A 20,679-nucleotide genomic window follows, 5' to 3' on the forward strand; every position below is an offset into this window, starting at 1 on the left:
TAACAAGGCTATATGAGACACTAAACCCCAGTGGATCGTTCAGTGTCACCCGGGTTCCCTTTAAATTATATTCCTGAAACGCGTTGTGTGCACACGCCATAGTGAAATCGAAGAGTGGCAAAAATACTAAAAAGAACAAATTAAAAAATTGACTTGGCCATCACTTATGCCAACCATTGCGATATTCTATATTGAACTAAATTATTATTCTGTATCTTGCTGCTGATCCTCAGGAGAGGCGTGACTATCGCTTCTTATCAGTTCTTTTGGGCATAATTTTGCTGTTGATCCACTCAACATAGTTGGACACTTTGGTATACACTCCGGGTTTGTTGAGCCGGCCACATCCTTCACCCCAGCTGATAATTCCGTACAGGTAAGAGATCTTATCCCGCTGGCAGGCAAGGGGCCCTCCCGAGTCACCCTAAAAGAGAGAAAGAGAGTCTCTGAAACTCCAATGCAGAATGTTCTGAAGCTATACAGATAGAATATATGGTTGTAGATATGTCTTCCTGTGGGCATAAATTCTGAATTAATATTAATATTGGGGCAGTTCTTCTGATCAGGATCCCCATTTCTCGGCCAAAATAAAGAGCCGTTAGAGCGTCTTTCACTCCAAAGGGCCTGTCCTGCAATACAATACGCAGATAACCTATTGGTTCGAATGCATACAGTGTAATGCTTATTTTTCCCTTTGGGTGGCGCTTCGGTGCCGCAGAATTAAACAGTTACTGCTAGGTTTTCCAAGAGAATACAGCTAAACACTGGTATAGATCAATGTTCTTTGATGAGTCAAGCATGCTTACCGACTTTCCCAATTTTGTTGGGACTGTCCTTATTTTTAGGGCCAATCCTGACATATATTTGTCCCAGGCAGTGTCCGACTGGTACCTCTTCTTTTTTTTGCTTAAATCACTGCTACTTATTGGATTATTCCAATAGGTAAATTCCAATATTAACTGCTCCATGATTTCTTTCCTCCTTCAGTTCCTTCTTATGGGGGCATTATACTGTATGGGAGAGGGAGCACTATGGAGGGATTATACTGTGTGTGGGGCACTATGGAGGCAATAAAGTCTTTGGAGGCTTTATATTCTTTAGGTGTACTTGGGAGGCATTATACTTTTTGGGGACTCCATGGGGCCATTATATATTGTGAGAGCAGTATTCGGGCATTATACACAATAGAGGACACAATGGGAGTATTATACTCTGTGGGGGCACTATGCGGACATTATACGGTACTCTGTGCCACTAAAGAGTCCATTATACTCTGTGGGGGCATTACATTGTGTGGGGACCACTAAGGGGACATTATATTGTTTGAGGGCACTACAGGGGCATTATATGCTGTGGAGGCACTACAGGGGCATTATACTCTGTGGGTACCATGAAAGGGAACATTATACTCAGTGAGTGCCATTATACAGTGTGGTGACCACTAAGGTGGCTTTATACTGTATGGGGGCACTATGAAGGCATTACAGTGTGAGGAGTAGCCCTAAAATATGGAGGAGTGCAATATATTTTGTCCAGACTTTTTGACCAGTACATGCATGCAAATGGGGGCATGGTATAAAAAAATATTTTTTGGTGCACTATGCACACAGCTGGTCCTCTACATGACAAGAATGTGAAATTTTGCTTCTCAGTCATAAAAAGTGCTTACTATTGTTCTCATAGTAAGCCATTATACTAGCTAAGTATGGAAGACACAGTAGAATAAAAATGGAGACTTTGTTCTTGGGTATTACAATGAAATTGTAGGTTACAGGGGTTCTGTAGCAACATAAGCCATCCATATTGATTATCTGTCACCCTCTTCTCCCCAAAAAACATTTGCACCTCACCTGACAAGCATCTATGTCACAATCAAAGTAGCCGGCACAAAACATGTTTTCAGTCAGTTCAGATCCATAGACTTCAGGACTGCTGCATTTATTGTCAGACACTATCGGCACAATAGCTTCTTGTAGAACGGTGGCATAATCGGTGTCATCTAGAAAGTATAATAAAATTCTGTACATGAGGATTAGGTTGACACATGTTTATCACCCCTCCTGATAGTAGAGCACATTACATATATTTTATCCCTACTGCTCCCTGCTCTCCCCTTCGTTCCTGGCTTAGGAGGAATCATGTTTTACATGCTGGGCAGCATTTGTGCATTGTCTAGTGAGCAGTTATACGTGTCCCCTTTTTAGTCTTCATTGTTTGGTTTCTCTAGTCAGTGGAACGAAAGAGAGCCCAGTGCAGATATGAACCTTGCCTTAGTTATCTACATATTATCTTCCATCCCCACTGTTTTGTACACTACGGAGTACTTCCACACAGGACGATGATGGCCGCAGTTGATATTCCTTTGCAGGAAATCAGCAGTGGATTTTCGTAAACATCTCGACAACAATAAATACTTGATTTGAGGTGGCTTTTGTTGTAGCATTCAAAGGGTGAAAACCTGCACCATAAGAAACTCTGCTCCACAGTACAATTTGTGCAATGTACAGATGAGATTAGTATAATTCTCATCCACTTTGCTGATACTGTACAATGCAGATCAGCCGCCCACAAGTCCGCACGAATCCTCTGCATGTACGTCTTCATACACTGAAGGGCTTTCCTATAATCATAGCTTATCACAGTATAGGTGATGTGTGTCTGATCAGCCCGAGTGCCACCACTGGGACCACCAACCACTAAAAAGGGTCTGAGCTCTCCCATTTGAATCGCAGATAAGTCCTATATTGCCACGGGACCGACAAAGGTAGCTGAATGGTGTGGATAGATACAGTAGATAGATAGATAGATAGATAGATAGATAGATAGATAGATAGATAGATAGATAGATAGACAGACAGACAGACAGACAGACAGACAGACAGATAGATAGATAGATAGATAGATAGATAATAGATACGATAGATAGATAGATAGATAGATAGATAGATAGATGATAGATAGATAGATAGATAGATAGATAGATAGATAGATAGATAGATAGATAGATACGATAGATAGATAGATAGATAGATAGATAGATAGATAGATAGATAGATAGATAGATAGATAATAGATACGATAGATAGATAGATAGATAGATAGATAGATAGATAGATAGATAGATAGGAGATAGATAGATAGATAGATAGATAGATAGATAGATAGATAGATAATAGATACGATAGATAGATAGATACGATAGATAGATAGATAGATAGATAGATAGATAGATAGATAGATAGATAGATAGATAGATAGATAATAGATACGATAGATAGATAGATACGATAGATAGATAGATAGATAGATAGATAGATAGATAGATAGATAGATAGATAGATAGAGATACTCACACACACATATGCATACCTATATATGAACATGGTTACTCAGGATACAGCAAACACACTGCAAACAAATTTACATAATGCACACATAACTATTCAATATACTCATTTTATACAAGAAGACACATAGACTCTGGGTGCAGAGCTGTAGGATAAACATGTTGCTGAATGTCAGTACTGATAGCAATACCGTCCCTGCACACATCCTCTACACAGCCAGTTACTTCTGTGTGTGAGGAGGAGGAGGAAGCGGAGAATGTTCTTTAGGCTGCACAGGCAGGTGGTACGGGGACTGCAGCTGCTGCTCATGTCTTCTTTTCTTGGTCTACTATATCCAAAGTAGGAGTAGTATGCAACTGGTAGTGGGCCCTCTTAGTAGTACTAGTGGGACCAAGGACACTTGCCCAGTTTACCCTACCCTAACGCTGGTCATGGGCATTGCTATTGCTCCAAATAGGAAAGCATTGCTCCAAAGTGCTCATTTGTATGTTGACCAAAATGCCCATATTTCAGCAATGGAGACACCAATTCTAGGGAGGTAAACACAGCTTGATGCAGGTGATCCTAACCTATCTATCTGCAGGGCTGGGGTGATATGCTGGTTCTGGTGACAGTAACCTATCTATCTTCAGGCTGGATTGATATACTGGTTCTGGTGAACCTAACCCAGGGGTAGGGAACGTACGGCTCTCCAGCTGTTGCAAAACTACAACTAGCAGCATGCATTCTTACTCTGCTGTTCTTGGAACTCCCATGGAAGTGAGTGGAACATGCTGGGAGTTGTAGTTTCACAGCAGCTGGAGAGCCGAAGGTTCCCTACCCCTGCCCTAACCTATCTATCTGCTGAGCTGGGTTGATATGCTGGGTTCTGGTGACAGTAACCTATCTATCTTCTGGTTAAGTTGATATGCTGGGTTCTGGTGACCCTAACCTATCTGCAGGGCGGGGTTGATATGCTGGTTCTGGTGACACTAACCTATCTATCTGCTGGCTGGATTGATATACTGGGTTCTGGTGAACCTAAACTATCTATCTGCAGGGCTGGGTTGATATTCTGGGTTCTGGTGAGCCTAACCTATCTGCAGGGCGGGGTTGATATGCTGGTTCTGGTGACCCTAACCTATCTATCTGCTGGCTGGGTTGATATGCTGTTTCTGGTGAGCCTAACCCATCTATCTACAGGGCTGGGGTGATATGCTGTTTCTGGTGACCTTAAACTATCTATCTGCAGGGCTGGGTTGATATGCTGGGTTCTCGTGATAGACTCCCTTTGAAAGCAGGACAGTTCTCTCATACATGCATTGTCTGAAGCCCCCTATAGTCCTTGGCAGAGTCCTGCATGCAATGCCAGAGTAACATTTTTATAGCTGAACAAGTGGATTACAAATAAATTACAAAATGAGAATCGAGGTTTTCTAGGTATTTTGGCAGGGTGAATGGATTGGTTGCGAGCACGCCTTCCCTCCCTTACAGCGGGGGATTTTCTTATTCTTTCCGTAAAATCTTGTATCCATGAAAGAAAATCTGTGTAACATTCACGCTGTGCAGCGAAAGAGCCGTCTCTGGTCCTTTGCTACTTACAGCCAGAAGCCAAGCATGTCTAATGAGAAATCCTCACACTGGTCAAGACTTCCAGTGGGAATCCTTTTGTGCCCCTATTACCAAATGTGCAGTACAAATATACAAAGCCTTTTCAATGGCGCTCTGACACTTAGGAGCGGCACGGAGCTGGATGACTGCTATTCAAAGTGGAAACACAATTGCAAATTCCGTACTTGAATTTTGTTCACTTGTAAAGAACCTATAATCGCTAAAGAACATTTTTCCAGAAATGTATAAGAATAAACACTTTTAGGCCACGTGGGGCCCCGGCCTAAGGCTTTTTACGTTGCAGATTTTGCTGTGTTATGTTGAGCCAAGCCTAGTAGTGGCTACAGAAGAAGTAGGAAATATCTAGGAAACAAAGTATCCTTATTCAGTGCGCTGAATTCAATGGAGTGTCAGCTTTGCCGGTATTCACCCTGGTGCCAGTGATACTAATAGTACCAATATCCATCCAGTGTCAGAAGGGCAGGCCTTAAAGGGGTTGTCCCATCACAAGGATCCTATCTATACTGCTTGTTAATGTGAATGTAAGACTTTTCCTAAATACACTGCTTCAGCAAAACTGCTTTGTTTGTCCACTATATTACTTTATTAATTTCTCTGTTGACACATCCCTTGACTTATCTGGTCAAAAGTCAAGTGATGTATCTGCTGCTCTCAGGGGGGAGGGAGGAGGGGCTAAGTGGATGGGAGCGAGCCTGGAGGGGGGGGGGTAGTTTACACTTGGGGGGGGGGAAGGGGCCGCCAATACAGACCCGGCATCCACTGTAATAGAGAGGCGGATGCTGGGGAGTGTAGACGCCGGCACAGGTGCCTGCAACATCGCTACGCTCCTGCCCTGCATGAAGCCAGCAGCGGCAGGAGCGATGCTGCTATTCCGGAGGGCAGGGGGGGCAGAGGAGTGGAATAGCAGCATCACTCCTGCCGCTGCTGGCTTCATGCAGGGCAGGAGCGTAGCGATGTTGCAGGCACCTGTGCCGGCACACTCCCCGGCATCCGCCTCTCTATTACAGCAGATGCCGGGTCTAAATTGCATTGTGAAGGCTGTACGTCCGATGCCTATCTGCATCGGGAACACACACGCAGGGCCAGCGGCATAGAAGCGACGACTTCTCGCCACTGGATTTGCATATGTAACCCCGCCCACCAATGACGCAACAAAGCCGGAAGAAAGAAGAATTTACAGCATCGAAGACTGGTGAGTATGCGACGTGGGAATACCCCTTTAAAGCTCAGCGTCATCACTGGGCTGTGAGGAACACCCTTCCTGACAGTGCAAGGTTATGGAAGAGCGCTGTCAGGGGGCATTCCTCTCCGTCCAGCGATGACACTAGGCTGTAAGGTCCGCCCTGCTGACAGTGATGGGATATCGGTGTCGAAAATTAACAGCACTGATATCTCTAACACCTAAATTCAGAGCACTGTCAGCTTTCTAGCGGTATATAATACTGCCATTGCCAGAGGATGGGAATGGTCCTCTTTATTTGTGGGTGATGATTCGTGTCTCACGCTACTGCTTTGCTGCTCACCACATCATTCTACCATTTTTTCGGGGCAATGATTCTTCTAAACTGGTGGAACCCAGTTGTGCCTATTGGTTGTGCCGCAGGCGGTGTCCTTTTCATGCCACTCACAGTACAGCCTTCATCTGCTATGGCCAATACTGTCTGGTCATGCTAGGAAGGAAAGTTTCATATAAGAAGGAGGTTTTCCCCCACCTTCAGGTCTTCCATCTGGAACTCCGATGTGACCACAGTAGTAGCATGTTAGAGCGATGTCTTTCCAAGGCAGTCCGGAGTGGAACCATGACTGTATCCGAACACAAGCTATTGTGTGCATTACATGTGGGACCCAAACCATATAGCAGATGCACAGTGGTCTATACTGAACTCAGGGCAGCATATACAGGTGACAGATCCTCTTTAACACTAAGATATTTCTTAGCAAATATTTCCAGTTTCAAGATTTCTTGTCATTCCACATTGATTTTCTCAAATGCGACTCCTGGCCATCACTGTAAATGGAACATTGCTCACAAGGGTTGGAAACCTCCATTGTGTGTACGCTAAAGCCCATATAATATAGCTATTACTGTATAGAAAGTAATGTACTATACCTTCATTCATACGACCCCATCCAGATAGATCACATTTGTATCCTTCTTCAAATGTGATCCCCTCCTCCGGTAGACAGATTGTCTGGACAAATGGTGTCTTCTTTGCACAATAGCCATCTTTTTTCTTCAGTTTTATTAATACTAGAAAAAAATGACGCCAGGGAAATATAATATGAGCCAAGTAACGTCTCAGAAGGAAATTCACATATTACACAGAATCATAGTGCATCCCTAGCCAAAAGTGAAAACTTAAGGCAACACTCCAGTAAGAAATTGTAATTCATTTTGGAATTATACCACCAATATACTGTATATAATTTATTGAGTATTATAATATAGGTGCGTATTCATTTCTATCTGTAAAAATTTAGTGGATCCTTTGATTGTGTCATGTGATCTCATGGTGAGCCCTCTGAGAATTACATGGTTACCTTTCTATACTCCTCAGCGGTCACCTTCTTAGTCACTTGATGCTATGGTTAAAAGTAGGTTCTCCCTAGTAAGGTGAGGATCCAGTAGGTGGCGCTACCTGAGCTTCTGGAGTGTTAGCTGAGTGGTCCAGTGGGCTAACACACCCTTTACCTTGGCATTTGTTGTTCCAATATGGTCCAACTAGTGAATAAATATGTCTCTCCTATATGTAATCCTTAACCCCATTCTGCCTGGAGGTAATGCTTAATACAACAGTCATAGGAAGTGGCAGGATCCCAGTGCCGAGGCAATGCCACCTACTTAGCCAGGCCAAGGAGCCCCTACTTTTAACCACTCGGTCACAATATCTTTCTGTAGGATGCAATTGCATGGATTGTTCCACCTAGATTTTCCACAGGAGAACACAAAGTCCTATCTCTATCTACTGCTGATGATTAGACTGGCTCCTGCCACACCGTCATATTGAAGATGATGATGATAACAGTTCAGCTTTATTAACTGTATGCTTATGGTCTCTTATTTTTGTAGCAGTATATATAGATAAGTATCATTACACTATCCTTCCAGCAGGCAAAGATGGTACTGGCTCTAGATGCTCATGTGATTCTGTGCTGGAGCATCATGGAACTGATATCATAGAACTAAAAAAAAAAGAAATCTAAACTTGAGATGTCTGATCTGTGATTTTTGGCCATGTAGATTCCAGTAAATTTTGGCAGTTGATGTTCCCTAGAAACAAAGGGGAAATAGGAAAACTTTGGGTCCAACGGCAAAATCTGTGAAGGTCGCCATGTGGCCTTCATCATATAATACTGTGGCGGAGGGGCCATTGAGGGTCTGTAGACACCTTGGCCTGAGTGTAACCTCCAACTCCAAACTTGAAAAACTTGACAAAAAAATAATACCTTTATTAGGTATATGAGATATTGTTACTCACCGATGTCATGTTCATTGCGTTTATACACTGAATAATCAGGATGAAATATATATCTGTCAATTTCAAGAGTCTGAGTGACATCCGTCGTTCTATTGAAGAATTGTTGTCCCAGAACTACTCTTATACTTGTTTTCCGGGGGCTGAAAATGGAATCATAAAAGGGCTTAGAAATTTTTTCATGAAAGAGATTTATATCCTTTAAGATTTCAGTTACATAGATGATGGATTTAGACTCCTAAGACAATGCAAGGAAGGAGAAGCGAAGCCAAGTGATGTATCGAATTATCCCACCATTGGCCAGAGATTTCCAGAGTTGAGGAGCCTCTTGTTCACTCTATAAGACTTTCTACAAAAATGTGGCTGGGAAAGTGTTTAGGTTTTTGTTGGTTTTTGGGGCACCAGTTGGGAAACACTTAAAGTGAGGGATTCAACATGATTGGACAGCCCACCTCCAAGCCATGGTTAAGGAGGTTGCCCAAGATTGAAAAAAATGGTCTCCTTAATTTTTCAAAAACAGTGCCACACTTGTTTATGGGATGCTCTTGGTATTGCAACTCAATCCAATTCGTATCACTAAGACTAAGCTGCTATACCAGACATGGTCCATGGACGATAGTGTCGCCGGTTCTGGAAAATGAGGCCAACCAGTATTAGATGGGCTATACAACCTTTCTAGGTCTGAACTGTCAGATCCCAAGGGTTGTCAGAAAACTTTAAAGGGTTATTGCCATCTGAAATATCCCCATTCCAATTTGAGGACATCAACCTACCAGGAGATTGGTGGTCCCTTTCTCTCCTGTTTTGCACCCCAGAAAGGAAGAGACCATGTACGGTGGTCCCACTGTAAAGATAGCCCTTATGTGACCTCTTAACCCCGATGCAAAATCTGTAACTACCTTGTGCCACTTAAAATAGCGCTATGTTTTATGTGGCGGAGGGACCTTTGGGGCCCCCTTAGGATCCAGGGCCCGGTAGTGACTGCTACCTCTGTACCCCCTATAGCTACACCACTGACCCCTATTAAATTCTGCAGTGCTTATAAGAACCCCTTTCTGCCAATATATGATGCGCACCTCTGTAATATGATGAATAACATGATATAATGTCATATCAAACTTTTTAAGGGAAATCTGTACTTTGGGAAGTTTTACTGGTAGATTATCCTAAATGCAAATTGACTACATTATCTGCCAGTGTATTGAGGAAATAGGTTTTTCTCGAGTCTGAATCAGTGCAGATAACAAAGACATTACCCATTGCAGCTCTTCTCATTCCCGCTGCAGTTTTATCTACACAGTCGGTCTCACACAGTCACTTTCAATTATGTAAAAAACTATAAAGAGCCGAGTACCAGGCGGCATTATAGAAAGAATATGAGCGCTAGTTACTCGCTTTATTTAGTCCGCTGGTAAACGTTACACAGACTCCACGAAGTAGAACAGTGACCGCATGCATTCGTAAGAGCTACCTGCCTATTAGAAGATGTTATTAACAAAAAAAATACTGATAACCACAATTTTCCACAACATGCTAAAAAACCGTAAAGACCAGAAGAAATGTAAATTTAAAGGAAAAATTCAGTTATCAAAAAAATTTCAACTGATGCCTTCTATAAGAAACCAGTGAGTAAACCAGCCTTAAAAAATTGTACTAATTCTTTTTTAACAATAATTTTAGCTCTAATTCTCTCTAAGTGGCATTTTTTAAAATGTCTGGGTGGAGCTTAACTGTCACATGACTGGGAGGAGCTTAGTTAACTGACAGCAGTGAAAGAGGAAGCAATCATCAGATCAGTGGTGTAACTAGGAATAGCGGGACCTCGTGGCAAACTTTTGAAGTGGGTCTCTTCAGACCCCAGAGTATAATAATCGGAGACCAAGGGAAAAATACAAACATAAAAAACACTATTACTTACCTCTCCTGGGCTCCAGCGCACTCCCTGATTATGTCAGCCATCTTCAAAGATGGAAGAGACGTCACAAGCCCCAGCCCACATGACGTCTGTGACGTCACCAAGTAGGCTTGGAGCCTTCCGGAGCCAGGAGAGGTAAGTAACAGCATTTTTTTATGTTCCCTCACCACTCCTGGCCTTCCGATCACTGAAAAGACCCCCGACTATAATGATAGTGTCTGTGGGGTTCGTGGGCCCGCGACCTTACTTACCGATCCCAGCTCCTGCTCACAGCAACATCCACAGAAGGGGAAGCGTCGGCGGCCGTGAGCAGGAGCCAGGATCGGTAAGTAAATAGGGCCCATTAACTGCTGGAGGGCCCGTTACCTGCTGGAATGTCGTATTTAAAAAAATAAAATAAAATTTGCAGTGGTAGCGGCTGTCGCCAGACCCCATAATGTCCCGGGCCACCGCGGCTACCACAGATCTGATAGTTAAATGTGACTAATTTTCTATGGTCCATGCACAGGTTTGGAAAGGGGTTTCTTGGAGTCCACTGTCTAACATCCCCCAGGAAATAGATCATAGTGCCCTTCAAATGTCAGTGCCTTCTGCTGGACCATTACTGTATTACAGCTTGGGCCCAATGGAGTGTCATCTGGTATTCAGCTCGATTCTGTAACGGGAACACTCCGGTAGGCCAAGGATGTAGATAGGGGGAGGCAGATGGAGGCATGTGCTTTGAAGTTGCCATCAGGTGTCTCAGCCTTGGTCAGGATATCCAGATACTGAATGCTAAATCTTTACCCCGGGTAGAGGAAGGTCAAGCTATCATTCTGGGTAGGCTTTACCAATTCACTAGACCTTCAGGAAAAGACAAAACCTTACAACGTACCTGTCAGCGAAGCAGTGGGCAGCTGAGACAACCCAGCAGGGCATTACCAGGCTGCCGGCACAGAATACATCTCCAATGTATATGGCTGCCAGCCATGGGTGAGAACCAGGAAGAGCAGACAGACCACCCAGGATTCGTCCTCTTGCCACCACACGCTTCTCATGTTTTTGCCCACATTTAGGTTTTGAGGCAACATTTTCATCATGAAGTACAATTCTCCTTGCTTTGTCACCTATAAAATATATAGGATTATTTGTATAGAAGTCATTCTTAATAAATTATTTTTTATTGAACATTCAAAGATATTTTTGAACTCCACTTTCTAATTCAGAACCCCAAATCTCTTCATAAACATGGATTGAAGTGATCAAATTTTACCTACGTCCCGCCACCTTGAGGGGGAGTTTAAAGCATGGGGTAAACCTCTAAGCTCCCCCTAGTGGTGGCTATCGGTGGGAAGAATTTTATAATTTAGATGTATTTTTGTGTAAAGGGAAAGAAAAAGGTGTTCAGATATTTTTGGCATATCCACTGGATGTGTCAAGGCAAACATTGCGAAGCAAGTGGGGTATGTGGCCAAAGCTTACAATTGAGAAGGTAAGTCCGAAGAAGATTTTACAGCTTGATCACTTACTGCATATAGGAATTGGACAATCTTCCCATGACATATGGTTCTGCTTCATGACATAACACCAGGGAGTGGTAGAATCATCCGGACTCCTAAAAAATAGTTATATATCACTTATCTGTACATAATCAGGTTTTCTTTCACTTGAGATGTGTAGCATATAAGAAGACGTATGTATAGGCATCTATGGAGCTATATCTTCTCCAAAGTCTCAGTTCTATTGCAGTCTGCAGTTGGGGGTCCCACCCATCATGAGAATATGGGGCACTGCCACTCCATTCATCTCTATGGGACAGTTGGAGAGAAGCTGACTACAGTGCTCTGCTTTTCCCAGACCTTCTACGGTATACAGTTGAATGGAGTAGCAGCATGCTCGTGCAAACCCCACTCCATTGGGCTAGGGGTACAAAGGAACCTTGTTCTCAGGTACATGCAGTTGTGTCTCTGGCAGATATGTAAATTATTATTGGTGTGGTCTTTCCACAAGATAAAAGTTTTTCCCTCTGTTGCCTGATAAAAAGACTCTCAGAGGCTGCTTTTGGCTAGTGTACCTCTTGATAAGATATTGCTAGATTTTAGAGATGAGCAAACACTGTTCGGATCAGCCGTTCCGAACAGCACGCTCCCATAGAAATGAATGGAAGCACCTGGCACGGCGACCAGCCTCCGGCAAAGTGTACGTGCCAGGTGCTTCCATTCATTTCTATGGGAGCGTGCTGTTCGGAACAGCTGATCCGAACAGTATTCGCTCATCTCTACGTAGATTTGCCTCTACGGCGCACTTGAAGACATTTTACCCAGTTGACAGACTCTGAGAGCAACATTTATGGGACTGGCTAGGACCACAGCTTCAGACATGTACAAGTGTGAAGAATCTACTAGCTGCAACATCTGTCTGCAAATGTGCCGCAGGATACCATATACAACCCGTATACCTCCATGCCCAAGCTAGAGGTGGCCAATTAGGGCACTAGAGTCTCCTAAACCTAATAAACTTCTCCTTACACTCCATATCATTATTCCATTCCAACAACTCCTCCTTGGTGCGGTATATGTCCCGTTGACAATGAGTGTATATGCCGTTTTTACATTGTAGTCAGTGTATTCATTAAAACTTAATGACATGATTATCTGGTGTCCATAAAATCCTGACATAAAAGCCTTCAACTAAAGCGTTTGTTCGCCGGCTCTCGGGGTAACACTATGGGGCAGGCCGGCAGTGCTCACATTTACATTATGTAACAGCTGAATGAATTAATACATGCAAATAATTAGGCATCATCCCCGGCCTGTGTGATGGATTTACATGTCATATTTAATATGCCAGCAAGCCTTAGGGAGGTTTTGTGAATTGCATAATAGTGCCACCTTCTGGTCATTGCTGGCAATGCTCAACCAGTAATCACAGACGACAGACGCAAACCATGTACAACCATGTCATCTTATAATACATACCGGCTAAAAAAAATTCTGCATGGGAGTCCTGGATCTGCAAGTTATGCCCCTGAGGAGTAGCACAGGCTCCAGCACTCAATGGGTTAAATACCGTATCCCTGGTAGTGCCAGCTCTGGCGAAATCCTTGTCGTTGCGGCAATACCGTACCAAATCCCATCAGGTTATGATACGATTTTATTAGCGCTCAAAGCGGCCATATTACATACCTGCAGTATGAGTGGGATCCTAAACCTCTGAGGATATGGTCGTCCAGTGTGCGGGTGTGAAGCTCTCGATGAAATAAATTGGAATCCCACCGCAGACAGCTGTAGCCTGACAAACTTTTCTTCTCGATCCCTCGATATTCGGTGGCGTTGTCGTAATCGTAGCAGCGTTTCTTTGGATCTAGGGCACAGAAGAGGCATTGAGCAAAAATTTGCGTTATTTACGTTACTGATGTAGCAGAACTAAGATTTTTTAAAATTTTTATGTGCCCCGGTCCTGACATGTCTATTTTAGTAAATATTTGCATTTTCCAAGAAATATCTAGGAAGAAGCAACTCTGTTCCTCTGTTATTCCTCCTGGAAATGTAGGGTAGGTTATTGATCTATGCCATATTGAAGACAAATCAATATAGTTGTTGATTTCCAGGAGGAATAACAGAGGGACTCCGCAATGTAGAGTTGTTCCAGCAATCATTTAATGGGGAATACAAGCAAAGCAGTCTTAAGGGATGACAACTCCTGATTAAAGGAGATGTCCGGGCATACTCTCATCATATCAGACGTTGAGGGACATTACTGGAAATTGGCAGTACGGCGGCACGGAGAACTTTTCTCTCTGCCAGTTTCAGTTTTAAAATGGTGGAAACTTAGTGGACCCAATTATAATCAATGGGGCCCATCGGTGTCAGTGTATAACCCCTAAAACAGCGGTATGGCTCTCCATTGCTTGTTTACCCCAGTGGACCTGACCGATAGAGAGCCTGGCGCAGATGTGAACCTAGCCTTAAAGGCATCCTATCATTTAAACTCAATTTTTTATGACTTACACGAAGGAATAGCCTTAAGAAAGGCTATTCCTCTCCTACCTTTAGATATCTGCTCTACGCCACCATTCGGTATAAATCCCGGTTTTCGTCGGTATGCAAATGAGTTCTCTGGCAGCACTGGGGGCGTCCCCAATGCTGCAAGAGAACTCTCCAGCGCTGCCTCCATCTTCTTCAGGAACGTACTATTCACGCGTCTTCTTCTGGCACAGGCTTCAAACTTCTAGGCCTCAGGCCTAGGGCAAAGCCGACTGCGCATACCCTCCGGCCACAAGAAATTGACCGCTTACACAGTATTGTAAGCGGCCATTTTCTTGTGGCCGGCGGGCATACGCAGTCGGCTTTGCCCTCGGCCCGAGGCCTAGAAGTTTGAAGCCAGCATTTACAGCATGGAGTTGTATCTTTCCATGTCTGATGTCAGATCAAGTAGGAGGGTATATCTGGACAACCCCTTTAATAATAATAATAATAATCAGTGGTGTAACTAGGAATGGCAGGGCCCCATGGTGAACTTTTGACATGGCCCGCCCCCTTCCCTTAGTGGACCCTGCACACAGTATTATGTCCCTTAGTGGCCCCTGCAAACAGTATTATGTCCCTTAGTGGCCCCTGCACACAGTATTATCCCCCATAGTGGCCCCAGCACAAAGTATTATCCCCCATAGTGGCCCCAGCACACAGTATTATGCCCCATAGTGGCCCCTGCACACAGTATTATGCCCCATAGTGGCCCCTGCACACAGTACTATTGCCCACTGTGGACACCCATAAACAATTATTATACTCTGGGGTCTTTTCAGACCCCAGAGTATAATAATCGGAGACCCGGGAGAATAAAAACATAAAAAACTACTGTTACTTACCTGTCCCCCGGCTCCTACGCGGTCTTCTCCGCTGCCTTCTCCGCTGCTGTCCATGTTCAATGACGTCGGATGTCATATGACCCGGGACGCAGGCCGGGTTCATGTGATGTCAGAGACGTCAGGAAGGAGGCCTGGCAGGATCGTGGAGAGGTAAGTAACATGTTTTTTATGTTTCTTACCTCCCCTGCTCCGCCAATCATTATACTCGGGGGTCCGAAAAGACCCCCAAGTATAATGATAGCAGCGGTAGTGGCTGTCACCGGACCCCTAATGTCTCGGGCCCTGTGGCAGCTGCCTCCGCTGCTATGGCGGTAGTTACGCCACTGATAATAATACCTTTTCTTTATATAGCGCCAACATATTCCACAGCACTTTATGAATAGTATGGCTCATGTACAGACTAAATAAGAGTAATAAATGAGTTCACACAATAAGAGTGAGGGTCCGGTTCACAAGAGCTCACAATCTATAATAGTGATATTATAATTAGAGATGAGCGAATAGTATTCGCATCTATTCGTCGAATACCTCTGCTCTCATGTACGCAGCCGAACACCAAGGGGTTAAGCGCCGGCCGGCGGCATCAGCCGCTTACACGCGTTCCTATGGAGTGAGGTATTCCAATCTGCTATTCGAATCAAGACTAATATAATGTCTTATCTGGCTTTCTTCAGCACAAAATCCATCTTTAATACCTATATACAGTTTATATAGAGAGAGAGAGGGAGACTTAGTGCAAACTCAGCTCTGCTACATCTGTATATACCGTATCTAATATCTGAGAATATGTGAGTCTGTGTGGTACCAATAAAATGTCTCCCGCCCCATATTGTGTTACTGAATGAGACCGCAGTCATGTTAACCACATTATCCTTCATGCAAATCCTCTGCCGTACAAGGTCTCGCTGCGGCCGCTCTAATACCTGTAGTCCTCGCACAAATGAAATGATTGTAATTCCTTGAAACGTCCATTGTAGTTGGAACAATATGTGCTGAGCCTGCTAACCCAGAGGAGGAATAATACCTGACAGACTCGCTTCAGCTAATTGGGCATCCGATAGGAGACAATAAGAGACAATTTGGGTAGAAAAATGCAGAGCGGTGAGAGCTTGTCATGTCCCCGTGCATGTGTTCACGTCTTATTTTGGAGAAGGTGTTATAGCCTTTCTGTATTTTCTCATTATGTGACATATTTTACCCGGGGGAGTTGTATAATTGGAAGGAAGGTGACACACGACATCTACGATGTTTACTGAGCAAGGCCACCTCCGCTTATGGATATTGCCGGGAATTTAATAGCCCGTCTGCACCACTTTTTTGGCATAGTTGGGTATAAATGTGGCGCATCCCCTTCCAGACTGCTCCTTCTTATACTCAAGACATGCAACACGGTTCCTTTTGTGTTCCTCTCAACACTTCTCTGGTGTAGATGGGTCGTCAACGTGGCACATCTTTGACAGGCAGACTCTTTTTGCACCAAAGACGAGCCACATTGTTCCTTCTGCACCCTCTCAACATTTCTCTGGTGTAGCTGGATGTCAACATGGGGCATCTTTGGAAGACAGCTCCTTCTTGTACCAAAGACAAGCGACATTGGAAAATCGATAGAGGCAACTTTTTTTACTTGGGTATTTATGGAAGTAAAATTTTGCGCTAATAAATTTCAGTAGTAAAATCTGCCGCATATGAACAGACCCTGTGAACCTGTGCTTTGTCAGCGTGCTAGCCGTGTTCTTCATCTATGTGCCGTCTGGGCCGCTTGCCCACAGAAACCACGTTGAACATACTAACATGCCTGCAGCCCGAGGGTGAAGAAGGCTCGAGCTTGCCGCAGATGATTCAGCCACAAAGACTCATCAGTGACCGGAAAACAACAGCAAAAATGTAGAAGAATTTATCTTCATTTTCCACTGTGTGAGCAGTCCCTTATAGTATCTTGGTAAATAAATGTAAGTAAATCTAGAAGGTTTCTGTCTTACCAATATTACAGTATTCGCCAACAAATCCTCCTCTGCAGCTACATACGGTTTTGCCGGTATTGATCATCAGGCGACAGGCTCCACCATTAAGACATGGATTCGTTGTGCAAACTGAAGACACAAACATGTCAGCTCTACATATTGTACATATCGTTTTAATACTGTTATTTAGGATTACTAAAACATGGTTCCTTTCTTCCAAAAAGAGCGCCACACCTATTTCTGGGTTGTATCTGGTATTACAGCTCAGTTCCATTGGAGTGAATGGAATGAACACAACCCATGGTACAGAAGGAATATAGTATATTATAGACATGATAAATTCCTAGGGTGCGTTCACACAATGTAAAATAGTGCGCAAGCTGGCACGTATATGAGTGTCAACATTTTGCGTGCTCAAAAAAATCCCATTGATTTCAATGGGAGTTACAAGCGTATACGCCGCGTTATTTTGCGCCGCAATATTACGGGCGCAAAATAACGCAGCGTATACGATCCTAACTCCCATTGAAATTAATGGGAGCGTTTACGGCGCGCAAACTCTCACACGCCGTAAACGTGCCAGATCACGTGGCACGTTACATCTTGTGAACGCACCCTTACTATGTCCAAAAACAAAAAAAAATAATACGTCTTTTTAACCTAAAGACAGATCAAAAATGTAAAAAAAAGATCAAAAACTTGTATTTAACGCTCAAAAAACAAATAAATGTCAATGCACTCTGCAAGCCCAATGGGCAATTGAGGGACCCAATTATAGTCAATGGCATCCCTCGGGAACCATTCGTGTCCACTATTTTAGATGAAGGTTTTCTGGTATCTCAGAGGGCCAGAAGAACGGAATAGATGTGAACCTAGCCTTAGTGTTTTACACCATAGGTCCCAAATCACTGGGCCACAGGGCGCTCTTCCAGTTGTGGGCATCTCCTGGTGAACAGCGCTTGTGTGCAAGGAGCGGCAGCCAATAAGGGGTGCCCTTGCTGGGAACATTGGATGCTAATCCATACATATACTCCTCATTATAAAGCAGTGCTCACTGGAAGCTACCCACAACTTAGAAAGCCAACCACTGAGAACACGTCCCTATTAGCCCCATCTCCCACCCTTACGCTCAACAATGGTTCCAAGTTTTTCCATGAGTACCCCTCAAACTCATTCCCCCAGGTAATGGGAAAATTGACGTTCTTGGAACTGGTTAGTGGTGTGAGAAAGGTTGGGGACCAATGGTTACCACTACACCTCTAGAATTGTGGGCTTGACTAGACCTAGGAAACATCTCCATAGTGTCTAAATGTCATCCATTCTTGCGCCCTCCAAGATCTACAGTATGTATCTAAAAGAAGGATATAAGATAGCATATACCTACCTGTGTATCTCTCTCCAGTGTGGCAGTCGATCTGACTGTTCTTACATGTACATTGTTCTACTCTGCCTTTGTGAATTCTCGCCCATGATTCTCCATCAGCATAAAACACGTAATGAGCCTCATCGAAACACTTTGCTGAAATAGCAAATAAAACCATTAGTAGGAGAAGACAACATCTCAGGTCCTGTCGTAGCAAACAGCGAGCAACAAGACCCTAAAATATGTCAGACCCAATAAGAGTTGGGCAAATCACTTTGTTCCCAGTTGGGTTCAACCAGAATATTCCAAATTGTTCGGTTTTTAATTAAGTCGAACAACTGGGGATTCGTCTTGGGCGCCATGACATGCACTGAAGTGAATTATTACCAGTGCCCAGTGCTCTCCTGGTGATGTCACACACCCGAGGTCACCACTGAGGCCTGTGATTGGGCCACTACAGTTACGTGGGCACGCGTGACCACTAAGGTCCAATCATAGCCCTCAGTGGTAACCCCAGGTGCATGACATCACCAAGGAGACAGAGAAAGAGTCCTGGAAATACCTCAAGGAGGCCCAAAAGAGGCCTCCACCTATTATACTCTGGGTCTAAAATTTTCACCTCTGGGTCTATCCGAACTTGTTCGACCTAAAACGAATCAGGAACTCAGGCCATCCAAACAAATTTTGGGGGAATTCACCCATCTCAAACCCCAATATACCAATAATTTTAACTCGATCAACACTTACCAATCTCACAGTCATGCCCAGAATACTCCACCGGGCACATGCAGTGATACGTATTGAGGAAGGGTATATTAGTGCAGGTGCCACCATTCTTGCAGGGATTTTTCGCACAATGGTCTTGAGTTACTGTAGAGAAGAATGTAAAGTTATATAAATGTACTAAGTGGCCACTTTATTAGAGACACCTTCCCATTCCCTATTGGCGCGCCCTGTATGGATATTGGTCACGTGACCTCAGAGTGTAGCATAATATCAAGTCACCCTTGTTTTGTGGATCAGCTTCACATTAGATGGCAAATTTGAGTGATATGAGTGATTATTATTATTTATTATGCTTACTTGTATAGCGCCATCATATTCCGCAGATACTGTCGGTCACTGTCCCTTATAGGGTTCACAATCTACAGTCCCTATCAGTATGTCTTTGGCGTGTGGGAGGAAACTGGAGTACCCGGAGGAAACCCACGCAAACAAGGGGAGAACATACAAACTCCTTGCAGATGTTGTCCTTGGCGGGATTCGAACCCAGGGTCTTGTCTCGTCCTGTCATCCTTTTTTTCAGGGGTGAAGCGGATCACCCTCCAGCTCACCGAGACCTCTCACCACTTGGGCCCTGCTCTGTTTCTCCTCAACCACTGTGAGTCTCCTGTAAAAGTCTTCAAACACTCCCTGCTCAGATTTTTGGTCCTCGCTGCCCGGGCATGTATCCTGCTTTTCTGGAAGCGAGTTGAACCTCCCCCTCTCTCCCTCTGGATTTCAAAGGTTAACAAGATAATGCGCATGGAGAACTTCACCTCCTTCCTGCATGGCACAACTGAGGCGCATACCAGAACCTGGTTTTATTGGCTCACCTTTCAGCTATCTGGGGAGTATCGGACGCTTCTGGGCTCTGATTCCCCCTCTGGCTGACACTACTCCAGCACACCTCAGCCACCTAGATACTGCTCTTTTCCAATCCCCCACCCCCTGGGTCGAGATCCGAGCGACCTGGCAGAAGTGGATGACCTAGCTTGTCTCTTACCCACTCGCATACCCCCCCCCCCTTTTTTTCTTTTTCTTCTTTTTCTTCTTTTTTTCCTCTCTTCTCCCCTTCTTTTTTTATTTTACTCCCTCCACTCTCTTCTTTTTTTTTTTTTTTATGTAGATTGTGAGCCCCACATAGAGCTCACAATGTACATTTTTCCCTATCAGTATGTCTTTGGAATACGGGATGGAAATCCATGCAAACACGGGGAGAACATACAAACTCCTTGCAGATGGTTTTTTGCCCTTGGCGGGATTTGAACACCAGGACTCCAGCGCTGCAAGGCTGCGGTGCTAACCACTGAACCACCGTGTGACCCCTCCTCCACTCTCTTCTCTCCCTCACTCCCCCCTCCCCCTTGCACTGCCCCTTATCGTTTATTGTATTGT

At 44.1% G+C, this 20,679-nt stretch overlaps 1 protein-coding gene across 1 annotated transcript in view; it reads right to left on the minus strand.

Annotated features, from left to right (window-relative positions):
• Window positions 1-244: 244 nt before the first annotated feature.
• The window catches only part of HGFAC (HGF activator), a 39,009-nt gene continuing 18,574 nt past the window's right edge, over window positions 245-20,679 (minus strand). The window contains exons 5-14 of the mRNA XM_075261100.1: window positions 19,270-19,392; window positions 18,544-18,678; window positions 17,178-17,288; window positions 13,514-13,691; window positions 11,858-11,943; window positions 11,224-11,455; window positions 8,438-8,577; window positions 7,069-7,209; window positions 1,851-1,999; window positions 245-424 (exon numbers count right to left, since the gene is read on the minus strand). Of these exons, the coding sequence (XP_075117201.1) occupies window positions 245-424; window positions 1,851-1,999; window positions 7,069-7,209; window positions 8,438-8,577; window positions 11,224-11,455; window positions 11,858-11,943; window positions 13,514-13,691; window positions 17,178-17,288; window positions 18,544-18,678; window positions 19,270-19,392 (1,475 nt within the window). The remainder of the gene's footprint in view (window positions 425-1,850; window positions 2,000-7,068; window positions 7,210-8,437; window positions 8,578-11,223; window positions 11,456-11,857; window positions 11,944-13,513; window positions 13,692-17,177; window positions 17,289-18,543; window positions 18,679-19,269; window positions 19,393-20,679) is intronic.

The sequence above is a fragment of the Leptodactylus fuscus genome, chromosome 1, assembly GCF_031893055.1.
Source record: "Leptodactylus fuscus isolate aLepFus1 chromosome 1, aLepFus1.hap2, whole genome shotgun sequence".
Classification (NCBI taxonomy): domain Eukaryota; kingdom Metazoa; phylum Chordata; class Amphibia; order Anura; family Leptodactylidae; genus Leptodactylus; species Leptodactylus fuscus.